Raw genomic sequence first — 18,658 nt, 5'->3', positions numbered from 1 at the left:
TTTCAGTAGAATGATTGGTTAAGGTATAGCTAAGAATATTACTATATAAATTAGGGGCAAACAGGAAGTAAGTTGGGATTCGAAAATAAGGAAAAAGGAACTTGTATTTAAGCTTGCTGGAAGTTCACCCCAATAAACATCGAATTGTTTGCACCTTCGGACTTCGGGTATTGTTGCTCTCTGTTCATGCAAGAAGGACTAGGGAAGTGGGAGAGTGAAGGAATAAGCTCTCTAACATGTGTAATGACTAAGTCACTCCCAGTCTCTATTCAAACCCAAGTTAATGGTATCTAGTTTGCATATTAATTCAAGCTCAGCAGTTTCTCGTTGGAGTCTGTTTTTGAGGCTTTTCTGTTGCAAAATTGCCACCCTTAAATCTTTTACTGAGTGGCCAGAGAGGTTGAAGTGTTATGATTCCTGATCTCAGATTTGTGTCAATTTATTCTTTTGCGTAGAGACTGTCCGGTTTGGTCAGTGTACAATGGCAGAGGGGCATTGCTGGCACATGATGGCATATATCACATTGGTAGATGTGCAGGTGAACAAGCCCCTGATGGCATGGCTAATGTGATTAGGTCCTATGATGATGTCACTTGAATAAATATGTGGACAGAGTTGGCATCGGGCTTTGTTGCAAGGATAGGTTCCTGGGTTAATGTTTTATTTGTGTGGTTGCTGGAGAGTATTTGCTTCAGGTTGGGGGGCTGTTTGCAAGCAAGGACTGGTCTGTCTCCCAAGATCTGTGAGAGTGAGGGATCATTTTTCAGGATAGGTTGTAGATCTTTGATGATGCGCTGGAGAGGTTTTAGTTGGGGCCTGAAGGTGACAGCTAGTGGCATTCTCTTATTTTCTTTATTGGGCCTGTCCTGTAGTAGGTGACTTCTAGGTACTCTTCTGGCTCTGTCAATCTGTTTTTTTACTTCAGCAGGTGGGTATTGTAGTTTTAAGAATGCTTGATAGAAACACCAATGCTAGGACCCTGGTTAACAAACAAAAGGAATTGGAATTGCTCATTTATGAGCATAAATGTGATCTAACTGGTATTACTGACACCTGGTGGGATGATTCGTGTGATGGGAATGTTAAAATCAATGGTTCTAACCTATTTAGGAAGGAGTGAGTGGGCAAAAGGGCACCCGCAATGGCACTCTATGTCAAAAATGGCATTACCTGTTTCCAGGGCACAGACAACTTAGAAGAAATTGATCTCGAATGCTTCTGGTTACATGTCCTAACAGATAAAGCCCAAGATGGGGTACTAGTTGGTGTCTGCTACAGACCACCAAATCACACTTAGGAACAGGATGACTGGCTCCTTATGCCCCTATCTATAATGTGTAGATGGGAAAAGCTGCATGATCATAGACAACTTTAAATTTCAGTGACACATGCTAGAGGTCTATGGCTTCCAGTACTAAAACATTCTTGAACATAAGAACGGCCATACTGGGTCCGACCAGTGGTCCACCTAGCCCAATATCCTCTCTTCCGACAATGGCCCAATGCAAGAGGGAACGAACAGAACAGGTAATCATCAAGTGATCCATTCCCTGTCGCCCATTCCCAGCTTCTGGCAAACAGAAATTAGGGACACTTCAGAGCATGGTTTTGCATCCTTATCCATCCTGGCTAATAGCCACTGATGAACCTATCCTCCATGAACTTATCTAGTTCTTTTTTTAACCCTCTTATAGTCTTGGCCTTCACAACATCCTCTGGCAAAGAGTTCCACAGGTTGACTGTGCATTACGTGAAAAAATATTTCCTTTTGTTTGTGTTTAACCTGCTGCCTATTAATTTCATGTGGTGACCCCCTAGTTCTTGTGTTAGAAGAAAAAGTAAATCTTTCTTATACACTTTCACCATATCACTCATGATTTTATAGATCTCTATCATATCCTCCCTTAGTTGTCCCTTTTCCAGACTGAAAAGTCCCAATCTTATTAATCTGTCCTCATATGGAAGCTGTTCCATAACCCCCTAATAATTTTTGTTGCCCTTTTCTGTATCTTTTCCAATTCCAAAATATCTTTTTTGAGATGGGGCGACCAGATCCGAATGCAGTATTCAAGATGTGGGCGTACCATGGATTTATAAATTTTATAAGTGACAATTTCCTAACTCAAAAGTGTTGAATCCAACTGTAAGGATATTTCAGGACCACCGATCAGGCCCACAGGTTACCTTATGAGCCTAGCAAAGCAGACAACCATTGCTTGCTGTAGCAGACGAATGCCACTGTAATTCCACATTCAAATCCAAGGAACAGGTTTATTTTAGCATAGGTAGAGAATGCCACACCCTAGTGCAGTGGTTTTTAAACTTTTTTTCTGGTGACCCAGTTGAAGAAAATTGTTGATGCCTGCGATCCAATGGAACTGGGAATGAGGGGTTTGGGGTATGGGAGGGGCTCAGGGCTGGGGCAGAGGATTGAGGTGTGGGGGAGAATGAGGGATTCATGGCTAGGAGAGTTAAGCTGGGTTTAGCTAAGATTTAACTGGGAATTGGTCCTGCTTTGAGCAGGGGGTTGGACTAGATGACCTTCTGGGGTTCCTTCCAACCCTGATATTCTATGATTCTATGATTCTAAGGCTGCGGGATGGGGCTGGGAATGAGGGGTTCAGGGTGTGGGAGGGGGCTCTGGTCTGGGGCAGGGGTTTGGGGTGTAGGAGAAGGTCTGGGCTGGGGGTGCAGGCTCTGGGGTGGGGCTGGGGATGAGGGGTTTGGGGTGCAGGAAGGGGCTCTGGGTTTGGGGGGGGGGATTCAGGGCTGGGGCAGGGGATTGGGGCATGGGCTTACCTCAGGTGGCTCCCGGTCAACGGCATAGTGGGGGTGTAAGGCAGGCTTCCTAACTGTCCTGGCACTGTGGACTGTGCTGCACCCTGGGAACCGGCCAGTGGGGGTGTGGAGCCAGTGCTCAGGGCGGGGGCTGCGTGCGGAGCTCTGTGGTCCCTCCCGCCTAGGAGCCAGACCTGCTGCTGGCCACTTCCAGGGTGCAGCGCAATGTTGAAACAGATAGGGACTAGCCTGCCTTAGCCAGGCAGCACCACCAATGGGACTTTTAATGGCCCAGTCAGCGGTGCTGACCAGAGCTGCCGCAACCCAGTGCCTTACATTCCGCGACCCACTACTGGGTCGTGACCCACAGTTTGAAAACCACTGCCCTAGTGATCACTTGGGATGTAACAGGCCAATGCATTGACTGGAAGTACACAAAGGCAAATACTTAAATCTCAGTACACCATTTTTATACCCAGGATGACACTCTACTTTTATCAACACCCCTCCTCTGACTTGTTATGTAATAATAATAATTAATATTTCTGACAATACATACAATTCCACATTACATAATTATATAACATGTTTATCTACTTATTAACAATAACAAAACTATTAATCTTATTATTTAAGAGGGGTGTACCTTGTTTATCCTGATCATCTTTAGCAGGTCACAATGACCTCTTCTTTTTCCTGTACTCAGTGGAGACATTCCAAAAACTGAATAACAGGATATTTAGTAAGCCAAGAAGGCCTTATTTGCACTCCTTCCCAATCGGGTTATTAGGCCAACATTTATATTACTTTTATATTGTGTATGCATTTATTATGTATTGCTAACCAAGATGTAATCCATTAAATACAATTAGGCCCTTACCATTTTACATGCACCTAATCGTTTTATCACTTCTTTACACCAGCAGGGGGGAATTCTGTATTAGACTGTGTCTTGACAGAAAAAGCGCAACTGATCACAGAACTAAAAATGAATGGTAATCTAGGTATAAGTGATCATGATTTGATCACATTTATAATGTGCAAACAGAATAAAGTCCAGACCAGATACATACTTGGTGCTTTCAGAGGGCCAATTTCACAAAGCTGAAAAATATTTTGAGACAGATAAACTTAGAGGAATAATTTAATTAGCAAAATGTAAATGATTGTTGGGAATTGTTTAAGAACAATTTACTGGGTGCCCCAAAAGCCATAATCCCACAGTTGAGGGGGAAAAAAACGATCTGGTGTAGAGGGGAAGTAAAGGCAGCTGTAAAAAGTAAAAAATAAAATATAATAATGGAAGAAAGGGGAAGCTGATCGTAATTAACATAAATCAGAAGTTAGGAATCGTAGAAAATTGATAAGAGAAGCAATGGGATACAAGGAGAAATCATGGCTAAGAGAGTTAAGGACAATGAGGAAGAGTTTTTAAAGTATAATAGGAACAAAAAACACCCTAACAATGCCATTGGTTCCTGTCACAGGGCACCTACGTCACTACCAAATGTACTTTACTGCCTGTACTGTTCGTGTGGTGTCTCAGTCACACCCACCCACTGTGTTATTACCCTTTCACCAAGGTGTATATTTATTCCTTTCTTACGAATTATCACTGTGTAATGCAGGTTTACAGCGAGGAGAGGCTTTCCTGCAGCCTTCACTTCTCAGCCCAGGCTTACTCTCTAGCTTTCCTTTGAGCTTCTCTTTTTATGTCCTCCCAGTTACATTCTTAACCCAGAGATTACCACCCAGGTATTCATAATCCCCCAACAGAAAGTGTTTAACTGCTCATAGCCTTCTCCATGTTGCAGCAACATCAGTGACCAGGGTTCTACTAATAGGGCCCTGTCACAGGTCCATCACTAGATGGAAATGATAGAATTATTATTAATAATAATACAGAAAAGGCAGAATTGTTCAATAAATATTTGTTGTGTTTTCTGGGGAAAAAGAGTTGCAGTCATATCATATGATAACACTCTGTTCATTCCACTCATATTTCTGAAGAATGTTAAACAGCCACTACTAATGTTAAACACTTCTAAATCAATAGGTCTGGATAACTGGCATCCAAGAGTTTTAAAAGAACTGGCTGAGGTGCTCTTTGGACTTAATTTTTCAATAAGTGTTGGAGCGCTGGAGAAATTTCAGAACACCAGACAAAAGCAAATGTTGTGTCAATATTTATAAAGGGTAATTGGGATGACCTGCCTAATTATAGACCTGTTAGTCTGACATGGATCCTGGGCAAGATAGTGGAGTGGCTGAAATGGGACTTGATTAATAAAGAATTAAAGGCAGGTAATATAGTTAATGTAAATCAACCTGTGTTTATAGAAATAGATCCTGTCAAACTAACTTGATATCTTTATTTGATGAGATTAGAAGTTTGGTTGATAAAGGTTTGCTATATTGAGACTTCTTAAGGCATTAGACTTGGTACCACACAAAATTTTGATTAAAAAACTACAAAAAATTAACATGGCATATATTTAAATGGGTTAAAAACTGGCTAACTGATAGGTCTCAAAATATAACTGTAAATGGGGAATCATAAAACTAGTGCGTTTCTAATGGGATCCCACAAGGATTGTTTTTTTGGCCCTATGCTATTTAACATTTTTATCAACGATGTGGAAGAAAACATAAAATCCTCCTTGATAAAGTTGCAAATAGCATAAAAATTGGGGGAGTGGTCAATAATGAAGCAGACAGGTCACTGATGTAGAGCAATCTGAATCACTTGGTAAGTTGGGTGTAAGCAAACAGTGCATTTTAATATGGCTAAATGTAAATGTATACATCCAGGAACAAAGAATATAGGCCTAGTTACAGGATGGGGTACTTTAGCCTGGTAAGTAGTGACTCAAAAAGATTTGGGGGGCGTGGTGGATAATCAGCTGAATATTAAGTCCCAGTGTGATGCTGTGGCCAAAAAGACTAATGCAATACTTGGATGCATAAACAGTGGAATCCCAAGTAAGATTAGAGAGGTTATTTTATATCTGTCTTCAGTATTCATCCGACCGCTGCTGCATGCGTTCAGTTCTGGTGTCCATGATTCAAGAGGATGTTGATAAATTGGAGAGGGGTCAGAGAAGATCCACAAGAATGAATAAAGAATTAGAAAACATGCCTGATAGTGATAGAATCAAGAAGCTCAATCTGTTTATTTTAACAAAGAGAAGGTTAAGGGGTGATTTGATTACAGTACACGGGGAATAAATATTTAATAATGGACTTTTTAGTGTAGTAGAGAAAGGTATAACATGATCCAGTGGCTAGAAATTGAATCTACCCAAATTAAGACTGGAAATAAGGTGTAATTTTTAGGGCTGTCAATCGCAGTTAACTCATGCAATTAACTCTAAAAAATTAATCATGATTAAAAAAATTAATTGCAATTAATTGCAGTTTTAATTGCACTGTTAATAAGTACCAATTCAAATGTATTAAATATTTTGGATGTTTTTCTACATTTTCAAATATATTGATTTCAATTACAACACAGAATACAAAGTATACAGTGCTCACTTTATATTACTTTTTATTACAAATATTTGCACTGTAAAAATGACAAACAAAAGAAATAGTATTTTTCAGTTCACCTCATACAAGTACTGTAGTGCAATCTCTTTATCGTGAAAGTCCAACTTACAAATGTAGATTTTTTTTGGTTACATAACTGCACTCAATAACAAAACAATGTAAAACTTTAGAGCCTACAAGTCCACTCAGTCCTACTTCTTGTTCAGCCAATTGCTAAGAGAAATAAGTGTGTTTACATTTACGGGAGATAGTGCTGTCCACTTCTTATTCACATCACCTGAAAGTGAGAAAAGTCATTTGTTATGAATTACACCTTGTAGGACACGCACACAACTGCTGCGAATTATACCTGGTAGGACACGCACACAAGTGCTACGAATTACACCTTGTAGGACACGCACACCAGTGCTGCGAATTATACCTGATAGGACACGCACACCAGTGCTGCGAATTATACCTGATAGGTCACGCACAGTTCAAATCTAGGCTGAGGCACAGAAACGAAGTCCACAACTGCAGAGTTCCCAAAAGACACTAAGTTTATTACGCTCGAGCGTGGTGCCCCCCTGCTAGCCAGGAGGGGACCCTGAATGCAGATTATACAAAAGTTATATACCTTTTAGCAAAGCATGTTGCCCTCGTGCATCGGAAACCTTAGCCAATAAACAAACCCTTGTCTTATCTACCACCTATCCCTGCTTGGTGCATTCCTCGTGCTATACCAGTATGTTAATTACACAGCATGGTCCTAAAGCCATGCATCAGTGACTTTTATTATCAGGATGGGAGGCCTCACATCAAGGCCAAGAGACAGGGAGTTAGAGACTGACAAAAACCAGATACTGGGAGTCAAGGCAGGCTGGAGACAAGGAAGAGGATTTTCACAGGGATTCAATATCTAAGGATTACTCCTCCTGGTGTATGATGTGCTGGCATTTAAACAATGGTGGGCCCCAAACCAAAATGGAGTCACATGTGCTAACTTTTCCTTAACACATTTGCATGGCACTTTTATAGCCATCATTGCATTATATTTACGTGCCAGATATGCTCAACATTTATATGCCTCTTCATGCTTTGGCCACCATTCCAGAGGACATGCTTCCATAGTGATGATGCTTGGTTAAAAAAATACATTAATTAAATTTGTGACTGAATTCCTTGGAGGAGAATTGAATGTCTCCTGCTCCATGGTTTTACCCGCATTCTGCCATGTATTTTGTGTTATGGTAGTCTAAAATGACAACCAATCATATGTTGTTTGATTTAAGAACACTTTGGCTCCAGATTTGACAAAACACAAAGAAGGTTCCAATATCAGTTTTCTAAAGATAGCTACAACACTCAAACCAAGGTTTAAGAATCTGAAGTGCCTTCCAAAATCTGAGGGAGGAGGTGTGGAGCATACTTTCAGAAGTCTTAACAGAGCAACACTGATGCAGAAACTACAGAACCTGAACCACCAACAAAGAAAATCAACCTTCTGTTGGTGGCATCTGACTCAGATGATGAAAATGAACATGCATCAGTCCGTACTGCTTGGGATTGTTATCGAGCAGAATTCGTCATCAGCATGGACACATGTCCTCCAAAATGGTGGTTGACGCATGAAGGGACATAAGAATCTTTAGCACATCTGGCACATAAATATCTTGTGACACCGGCTACAACAATGCCATGCAATGACTGTTCTCACTTTCAGGTGACATTGTAAATAAGAAGCAGGCAGCATTATCTCCTGCAAATGTAAACAAACTTGTGTGTCTGAGCTGAACAAGAAGTAGGACTGAGTGGACTTGTAGGCTCTAAAGTTTTACATTGTTTTATTTTTGAATGCAGTTATTTTTTTTTACATAATTCTACATTTATAGGTTCAACTTTCATTATGAAGAGATTGTACTACAGTATTTGTATTAAGTGAATTGAAAAATACTATTTCTTTTGTTTTTTACAATGCAAATATTTGTAATAAAAATATAAAGTGAGCACTGTATACTTCGTATGCTGTGTTGTAACTGATATAAATATATTTTAAACTTTAAAAAACATCCAAAAATATCCAACACTTAGATTTACCAAGCCAGCACAAAACAGATTCTATAATCCCCTACTGGTTATCCAGAAGCCAACAACACAGTTCCCTGAAAGTAACCCAGCCTCAGGCCTCCCCTAGATACCCAAGTCAAATATGATGAAGATTGCTGAAAATCTTATTCATCATATAAAAAAGTTCTACTAATCCCAAAGGATTGGACACGTTACCTCCCAGGTTAATGAATATTTCAGATCTTACCCAAATACACGCTTACAGCCAATTCTTATTAACTAAACTAAAATTTATTAAAAAAAGATAAGATAGTATGGTTAAAAGATCAGTATACATACAGACTTGAGAACAATCTTGAAATTCAAATTCATAGCAGAGATGGTGAACTTTGTAAATGCAGAGAGTTTTTCAGAAATAGTTCATAGGTTATAGTTCAATGTTTATATTCAGGGCAGTCCAGTCAGGAGTGGGATCTCAGTCCTTATGGTTTAGGCTTCCCTTGCATGAAGCCTCAAGCAGATCTGAGATAAACAGGATCAGGACCCAAGCAATTTTTTATACAGTTTCAGGCCTTCTTTGACAGCTCGGAGTCCTTTGGTGAACAATAGGCCCTCATGGGAACTTTGAGGTGGACCCATTTCCTAAGCGTCGCTGGTAATTATCCAGACAGATTAACATAAGGCAATTGCCTGTTTTTCCACCATTCACAGATGATTTGCCATACATTTCTAAGAGATGAATACGGCGATATCCTATGTTTACAGTTCATTTAAATATTCAGATGTCCTTTTGATCTCTGATCTCTGAATTAACAGAATACAGCATAGACAGGGACTGTTCGATTACGTTATTGATCACTACCAATATATAGGTAAATATGCAAAAACACAAACATTATCTCCCCATATGTCTTTAAGAGTTGAATTTGAGTTATTTATTTTGCAGGATACTTAACCCTTTCCAGTCATGTGTCACACCTTCAAACACTGGCATCTGTGCCCCACACAAACACAAGCATGCAGTTCATTCCACTGAAAGTTTTAATGAAGATTGATGGCAAAATATGGAGGACCACAGTCTCCCTTTCTCTTAGTCCCAAGCCTGTACAAGGTGGTAACATGTTTCAAATAGCACAAGCAGTATTTTGTATTTTCATTTATATCCTACTAAACAATCAAGCCTAAGTAAATATCCAAATTCCACTGGTTTTATGCCTAAGAATTCTTTACCATAGGTCTAAGCACAGAATAGACAGCTGGAAAATCCTCAGTTTTAATACTGCGTCTGCCAGTGACTGGCTGGATATCCTTGGACAAACACATTTTCAGAAGTGTTTACTAATTTTGTGTACCCTAATTCTCTGTTCACTGACTTTGGGAGACCAACTTAAGACAACTAGTGTCTGATTTTCAGGGGTTTTCCCATGAAAAGCTGCGGGGTTCTCAGCATCACCAGTAGTCACGCACAAAGGCCCAGGTCCCCAGTCCGCCTCAAATTGGGCACATAAAATTAGTGAACACTCCTGAAAATGTGAGCTTTGACCTCTGTCTGTATATCAATTTTCCCATATTACTTCGCAAGGGTGTTTTGAGGATTAGGTCACTATTTTAACAGTTCTTTAAAGATATAAAGTGCTTTATTAATACTAGCATGACACTTTGCAGTTGACCAGCATTCAGTGAAATCAGCATTTTTATTCTTAACACCAATTATATTAATTCAGGGCTAGTTCATAAAATAGATGCTTGGCTTCCCATCACAGGAGCCCCCAAATCCATTTGCACATGGTCTTATATATTATGTATAACGTGAAAGCTGCAAACTGCACATCTAAGAACAGAACCTAACAGGTGCTTTCAAAAGTCTGGTTCCGTAGATAACCAACGGTGGCAGTTATACTTCCAGAATACACTACCCAAATTTGGAAGGGAATAGTTATAAGGCATCAATTAAAGTAAAGATGTTCATATAAGCAACTGTAGCACGAACTTACTATCTTGGAGTTAACTTTGATTCCTCTCTCTCTTCTCCCATTTGATCCAGACTTTTTTCTAGATCCCTCTGCTTCTTCCTCTGCTACGTTCCTATATTTTTTCCCTTGCTCTCAATTCCTACAGCCTTTTGGTGTTTCCCCAAGAACTCAGTCTGATTCCAATCTCATCACTCAGGTTCCTTTATTTGGCATACAGCAAAGCTACTCTTGAGTTGATCAGACTTAAGCACTGGGGATGGGTACCGTGCATACCACATATCCAAAGTTACACACTAAACCTCTTCCTTTATATACATTTACACATTACATTGCATTTACTATACTTTGCATCAGACATTTTGGAATTGTCTTGGTCACTTTGTAGGAACGAGTCCCTATGCAGCATGCTCTGCCCACGCACTGTCCATGCATGACTTACTCTACCTCATCTTATGTTCCATGCTTATCTTATCAATTTTATTTTGTCCATTTCAAGTTATTCCTTTGGTGATTCCCCCTTACTTTAGCTAGTGCATACATTCTGTTTCCAGCCTGCTAATCTCCCTAATCCTGTCTTCCAAGAAACGAGGCCTCACCCATGTCCAGTTACTGATATCAAGCCAGGCCTACACTGTAAAGACACTGATTCATATTATTATTATCACCAACTTTAATATTGCAACCTCCTTCTCTCTGACTTCATATCTCTTCCCTCCATTCATTCAAACCACTGTTGCCAAAATAATTTTCCTTTCCCAACCATTCTCCCCTATTTGCAAACCTTCTCAGGTTTTCTATCTCTGGCATTAAATTTAAGCTTCTCCTCTTCTTTATGGCATTCCATAGCTTAAGATCTTATATCTCTGCCTTCTTCTTTTCCTATACTCTTCCACTCTCCCCCTACCACCACACACAACCTCTTTCACTTATATATGTCATCAGGCCTTCTCAATTATGCCTGGAAAATCCTCCCAATTAAAGATGGCTTTCAACGAAACAAAAAATGATCTTGTGCCTTTCTTTATTTTATAAAATAAAAATATAAAAAGATATAAAAAGAAGCCCTTAGTTTTTTAAGTGTTTTTTTTTAATTTTATTTTGTGGTTTGCTTGTTTATCCAAAATTTAAAATTTGGCCTCTCATTTGCTATATGTCATTACTGGAGGACACAGACATGTTGATTGGGAGATCTGAGTCCTCAACTGAAGGGCCCAAGGTATTGAATCCCATTTTAAAAAAAAGTAGTTTTCTTTCAACTCTTTATTCAAGTATTTGAGTGAAAGTGGTGTTTAAAAAAATGAAGTCTTAAAATAAATCACAGCCCCTCTCTATTAATAGGGTTTCACTTCATGATTTCACTGTTATCGTAATCTTACCAGTTGTCTAGCCTTCCATAGAGACTTCCAGAAAACACAGGTGAGACCTGAATTGCTATTGGGGAGAAATAAAAACATAAAAACCCCTTTAAAAAGTATTTGAGGCCATATCATAAAGAAGCAAAAGGGTACAAACCTAATTAATTATTTATTCCTTTGGAGGTCATCTTCAGCGTTATATAGGTGTATTAGAGTAGCAAGGATTACAATACAATGAAAACTGGTTAAAGTAACCACTCAAGGGACCAGGAAAGATCAGTTATTTAATTACACTTACTAATCAGTAGTATTCTAATAAAAGCAGATAGCTGCTCTCTATTTTGGAGATACTTTTGGGTAGTCTCTTAAAAAAGAAGCTTGCCTAAGTGTGGTTTCTTGCACTGGTTTTGCTGTGTTTTGCTTCATATTGCAACTACAATGCAAAATGTAGTGGCTTTTAGTCATAATTACTATATTTCTTGATGGCACTTAATAATTTTCCTGAGTTGCTACTGCTTTTTACATTTCCTGCAAGATGGCCACTGTGCATTAAACTGATATTGCTAGTTGAATATGGAACCACTCCTCTCCCTCTCTCATTTACTGCAAAGCCAAACATTTTTTTTTCCAGTCTACCCATGTGCAAGTGAGTGAGCAGGGTTGGCATTCAGCAACTAATAAAATTATTTCATAGGGACACCATTCTGCGTAGATGCTTTATTTTTTTATAATGCTTCAAAAATAAAAATAAAAACTTGTTTTGAACTTACAATGTTAAATATAAAAATACTAGAACTATTGAGCGTTTCCAGATAAAATTATCAGGGAGTACACATTGAGCATAAAAATTTTATGCAGTCTTTGTGAATTGTCTCATTAAAAGTTGTGAAATGTTCCTAACATGTATTTTCATGATTTTTGAATTGTAATGACATATGATACATAACTGATTAAATATTTTGCATAATTGTTTTCTTTTAGTCAATTGAAGAAAATGAAGTATATTTGCCTAATGATGAGCTTTGGCTCTATGAAATTGATAGTGGGTTATGGTAAGCCATTTTATTTATATTTAATGAATTTGAAAAATGTGCTATTTACACCTGAGTATTTTTACCTATGGTAAAATTACTATTATTTCAGATACATAAATGAGGTCTGTTTCTTGTCTCTTGGCTACTTAAATAGCCTGCATTCATTTAGTGTAAAATTTAATATCTGATATATATTTTGGAATAATGTCTTCAGATAAGAAAATACCTATGTAAGCACAGCAATTTTTTTCAAAGGGATGTTTCCAATGTGAACTTTTTAAACACAGTTTAAGACTTGTTAAATGTAAAGAGCCACTTATGTATTTATACTGGCTAAATAAACTTTTATGTTAAAATGAATATTAAATACAACAAGATTAGGGTGCTTGATCCATTTAGGGTTACTTCCTTTTTGTTGTTATTACTTAATCATATCAGAAATATGTTTGCATAGATAATATATTTTAAATGTTTAAATCAGATTAAAATTTTACACATCACTAGCAATATAATATTTAAGTTTTATTTATTTAATTTATTTATTTATTTATTCAAATTTTATTTACGCATTTTGGGGAGGTGGGTCTAGTAGCAATGCCAATTATTAAAGTCGGCCGATACTTCCCATTATCAGACCCTGTTTTTAGTTGCTTATAATTTTGCCAAACTTTAGCCATGTGAGCTGAAATTTTCCATGCTGGGTGTCTGCGATATATATAATATTTTAAATTTCAGCCAAAATGGGTTGAGCTGTTTAAGAACGAGGCTAGGGGAAAATATGCTGTTTTGCCCAAGTTAAAAAGTTATTGAGCCCTTATCTTTGAAATGTTCCATGCTTTGGTGCAGGGACTTGAAATTTGGCAAGGGTATGGCTTTTGTTTGGGGGATGTGTCTTTTGCCATGCCTGTGAACATCCACCCAGCTTTGGCCAATTTAAAGTATTTGAAAAACTGCAGTTTGCACATGTTCAGTAGAGACTTGCTAGAGCCTAACTACAAAAAGTCTCAAAGATTCTGTCCTTAATGAGCACACCTGATAGTGCTGACCAGCCTACTAATGTGCCCTCCTCCCAGAGCAACTGTGTGTTCCCCATCCTGTTATATCTCCTACTAGTACTACTTTGCTTTTGATGTATTTTGGTTTGTTTGGGAGCAAAATTATGAAATTTTAATATATTTACTAAACGGCAGGACAATGCACCTAATGGAAGGAGAGCTACCTACCTCTATGTCAGGAAGTTGTGGAGCTTGCATTAATGGGAAGCTGTATATATTTGGAGGATTTGATGATAAAGGATACAGTAATCGGGTATTGTAATCTTTTAATTCTGGAGTATATTTTAATCGAATGACTACTAATGCAGAACTTCGTTTAACAAAGCATTTAACCTTGCATTTAACTAGCAGGAAAAATCTAAGGGTGAGATTTTGGTTTTATTTTAGAAAAGGTGCACTTTAAAATACTTTAAATTGTAGATCTGATTCTTTAGTCCCTCTGCATCTGCACATCTCCTGTTGACTGCATTGGGAGTTTTGACTGGGTTAAGACTGCAAGATAATGCCCAGTATGTTTTGTTTTTTATTTTTATTTCTCAAGTTTGCTAGTATTTCCGAAATTTAATTGTATTTCTATGAGAAAAATATATTTGCAACCATAATTAGACTTACCTCACATTTGTTGCTTTTTCTTTGCTCTTTAGTGGGCAAGTGGCATTTGCGTTTCTAGGAAAGTCCGATAATAACTAGTTAACATTAACATATGACTGCTAGTTTCATAGAATCATAGAATATCATAGAATCATAGAATATCAGGGTTGGAAGGGACCCCAGAAGGTCATCTAGTCCAACCCCCTGCTCAAAGCAGGACCAATTCCCAGTTAAATCATCCCAGCCAGGGCTTTGTCAAGCCTGACCTTAAAAACCTCTAAGGAAGGAGATTCTACCACCTCCCTAGGTAACGCATTCCAGTGTTTCACCACCCTCTTAGTGAAAAAGTTTTTCCTAATATCCAATCTAAACCTCCCCCACTGCAACTTGAGACCATTACTCCTCGTTCTGTCATCTGCTACCATTGAGAACAGTCTAGAGCCATCCTCTTTGGAACCCCCTTTCAGGTAGTTGAAAGCAGCTATCAAATCCCCCCTCATTCTTCTCTTCTGCAGGCTAAACAATCCCAGCTCCCTCAGCCTCTCCTCATAACTCATGTGTTCCAGTCCCCTAATCATTTTTGTTGCCCTTCGCTGGACTCTCTCCAATTTATCCACATCCTTCTTGAAGTGTGGGGCCCAAAACTGGACACAGTACTCCAGATGAGGCCTCACCAATGTCGAATAGAGGGGAACGATCACGTCCCTCGATCTGCTCGCTATGCCCCTACTTATACATCCCAAAATGCCATTGGCCTTCTTGGCAACAAGGGCACACTGCTGACTCATATCCAGCTTCTCGTCCACTGTCACCCCTAGGTCCTTTTCTGCAGAACTGCTGCCTAGCCATTCGGTCCCTAGTCTGTAGCTGTGCATTGGGTTCTTCCGTCCTAAGTGCAGGACCCTGCACTTATCCTTATTGAACCTCATCAGATTCCTTTTGGCCCAATCTTCCAATTGGTCTAGGTCCTTCTGTATCTTATCCCTCCCCTCCAGCGTATCTACCACTCCTCCCAGTTTAGTATCATCCGCAAATTTGCTGAGAGTGCAATCCACACCATCCTCCAGATCATTTATGAAGATATTGAATAAAACCGGCCCCAGGACCGACCCTTGGGGCACTCCACTTGATACCGGCTGCCAACTAGACATGGAGCCATTGATCACTACCCGTTGAGCCCGACAATCTAGCCAGCTTTCTACCCACCTTATAGTGCATTCATCCAGCCCATACTTCCTTAACTTGGTGACAAGAATACTATGGGAGACGGTGTCAAAAGTTTTGCTAAAGTCAAGAAACAATACATCCACTGCTTTCCCTTCATCCACAGAACCAGTAATCTCATCATAAAAGGCGATTAGATTAGTCAGGCATGACCTTCCCTTGGTGAATCCATGCTGGCTGTTCCTGATCACTTTCCTCTCATGCAAGTGCTTCAGGATTGATTCTTTGAGGACCTGCTCCATGATTTTTCCAGGGATTGAGGTGAGGCTGACTGGCCTGTAGTTCCCAGGATCTTCCTTCTTCCCTTTTTTAAAGATGGGCACTACATTAGCCTTTTTCCAGTCATCCGGGACTTCCCTGGTTCGCCACGAGTTTTCAAAGATAATGGCCAGTGGCTCTGCAATCACAGCCGCCAATTCCTTCAGCACTCTCGGATGCAACTCGTCCGGCCCCATGGACTTGTGCACGTCCAGCTTTTCTAAATAGTCCCTAACCGCCTCTATCTCCACAGAGGGCTGGCCATCTCGTCCGCATTTTGTGATGCCCAGCGCAGCAGTCTGAGAGCTGACCTTGTTAGTGAAAACAGAGGCAAAAAAAGCATTGAGTACATTAGCTTTTTCCACATCCTCTGTCACTAGGTTGCCTCCCTCATTCAGTAAGGGGCCCACACATTCCTTGGCTTTCTTCTTGTTGCCAACATACCTGAAGAAACCCTTCTTGTTACTCTTGACATCTCTGGCTAGCTGCAGCTCCAGGTGCGATTTGGCCCTCCTGATAACATTCCTACATGCCCGAGCAATATTTTTATACTCTTCCCTGGTCATATGTCCAACCTTCCACTTCTTGTAAGCTTCTTTTTTATGTTTAAGATCCGCTAGGATTTCACCATTAAGCCAAGTTTCCCTGTTGATTGCAGGTAATTAAATACTAATAAGGAATGAAATGGGGAAAATGGGTATTCAGTGGATTAATGTAATGGAAACCAGAATTTCAGTGTAGATTAGAAAACAAGTGAAATGAGTTTGATAGTTTAACTAACCTGCAGCACTTCTGCACCTAGTTAGGTTCTGTGTACACTGCATTTATAGTAATCTGTCTGTGGCGAGAGCATTAGACTGAGACTAACAGGTGAAATAGTAGTGCCATTGAAGTCAATGGCAAAATTCTTACTTCAGCAGGGCCAGGATTTCAGCCAAAGGGCATTAGCAAAGCGGAGAGGGGGAGATTTTGCTGCTTCTTCCTGCATTTTATTTGTGATTAGTGAGTAAACCAATCTCTTACTATCATAAGAATTCGCAAAAAGAAAAGGAGTACTTGTGGCACCTTAGAGACTAACCAATTTATTTGAGCATGAGCTTTCGTGAGCTACAGCTCACTTCATCAGATGTAGCTCACGAAAGCTCATGCTCAAATAAATTGGTTAGTCTCTAAGGTGCCACAAGTACTCCTTTTCTTTTTGCGAATACAGACTAACACGGCTGTTCCTCTGAAACCTATCATAAGAATTATAATTTGTCAATTGCACTCAGATTTCTTTTTTTTTTTAATAAGAAAATGATTGTTCTTTTGCTCTTTGTAATCATATCTATTGCTGATTTGTGCTTGATTCTTCAAAATAATTTATTTTATACTAAAATATTATAATTTTTCTTTTAAGCTGTATTATGTTAATTTGCGAACAAGAAATGGAACCTATAGGTGGAAAAAAATTACAGACTTTAAAGGTCAACCTCCTACACCACGTGACAAGCTTTCCTGCTGGGTGTATAAGGACAGGTAATATACATCAAGAGAATTTTTAATACCTACTAACCAAAGGGAAGAAGTGTTATGTTATAGGTAGAACACAAAACTGGAACTCCAATTCAGACTGTGATTTACTCTCTGACCTTGGACAAATCTCTTAACATCTCTGTCTCTCAGTTTTACCACCTGTAACATTGGAATAATCATACTTACCAACCCTAATTTATGGAGATGTTGTGAGATTTAATTATTTTTTAAAGTGCTTTGAGATCCTTGGGTGCAAGACACTATTCAGGTGCTAAATATTACTTTTTATTTAGTTGATTATTATTAAACTGGTATTAAAGTTAATTTACTGAATTTTTAATTGCTTATGAAATTACATAGATTATGCTATAAAACATTGTTAGATTTGGTATAATTTCAAATTATATTTGTTAGCAAAAGTATTGACAATAAGAAAGGGTATTTCAATGATAACTCCCTGGTACAAAGAGCCAAGTTGAGAATACAAGCTAGGTATTTGTATTGTAACTGCTTCTTAGCATATTTAGCCAAATTGGTTGTAAAAGTTCTTTAAATTATTTAAACATATTAAACTAAAAAACAAATGTAAAAAATGTCTTTAGATTTTATATTAACCATTAAAGGTAGCTATGGTGGTAGAATTGGTCACTGAGAAATAAATCAATTGTATATATGGGCTATTTGCTGTACAAGCTATTGTAAACACATAAGAGTTACATGATATATAATGAACAAAATAAACAATTTATTCATTTAATTCATTTATTGATTTCTGGACTCCAGGTCCTCCAGGGTGTGACAAAAAAACAACAACAACAACCCCCCAACACATTTAGTACTTAGTACTGCATTTTGGTTTTGAAACTCTGAATTAGCTGCAAGATGTATAAACATGTATGCAGCCATGCATCTCTTTTTAGCTGTCGATACCAGGGTGTTCAAGAGCATGAATTAATTAAATTCAGAGTCAAGTTTAATTTATGTACAGAATGAAGATCCACCCATTTCTGGTGGAAGTATGTAACTAACTCTACATTTTTGTTAAATGTACGTATTTGGGGGCAAACTACGCTCCATTTTGAAAATTTGCCATCAGTCCTCAGGAGATGTGAATTTGAAGATGAGCATTTCTTAGAAGCTTGCACAATACTGGGAAATATCTAGAGAGCTGCTGTAATTCTGCTTTCTTAGGGATGCGAGCCTTCCGTCATCCCTTGTAACCTCCCTTCTGTACAAAATCAGCATCAAACTGCCACCTCCCAAAACAACCAACTACA

At 38.8% G+C, this 18,658-nt stretch overlaps 1 protein-coding gene across 1 annotated transcript in view; it reads left to right on the top strand.

Moving 5' to 3' along the window:
- Positions 1-18,658, top strand: part of KLHDC1 (kelch domain containing 1) — a 68,120-nt gene that overhangs the window by 3,939 nt on the left and 45,523 nt on the right. Inside the window, exons 2-4 of the mRNA XM_073350229.1 lie at positions 12,686-12,756; positions 13,929-14,046; positions 17,266-17,384. Coding sequence (XP_073206330.1) covers positions 12,686-12,756; positions 13,929-14,046; positions 17,266-17,384 — 308 coding nt within the window. The remainder of the gene's footprint in view (positions 1-12,685; positions 12,757-13,928; positions 14,047-17,265; positions 17,385-18,658) is intronic.

This window comes from Lepidochelys kempii, chromosome 6, assembly GCF_965140285.1.
Source record: "Lepidochelys kempii isolate rLepKem1 chromosome 6, rLepKem1.hap1, whole genome shotgun sequence".
In the NCBI taxonomy this organism is placed as follows: Eukaryota; Metazoa; Chordata; order Testudines; family Cheloniidae; genus Lepidochelys; species Lepidochelys kempii.
The sequence above is the reverse complement of the archived record's forward strand: the minus strand, read 5'-3'. Positions and strand labels throughout refer to the sequence as shown.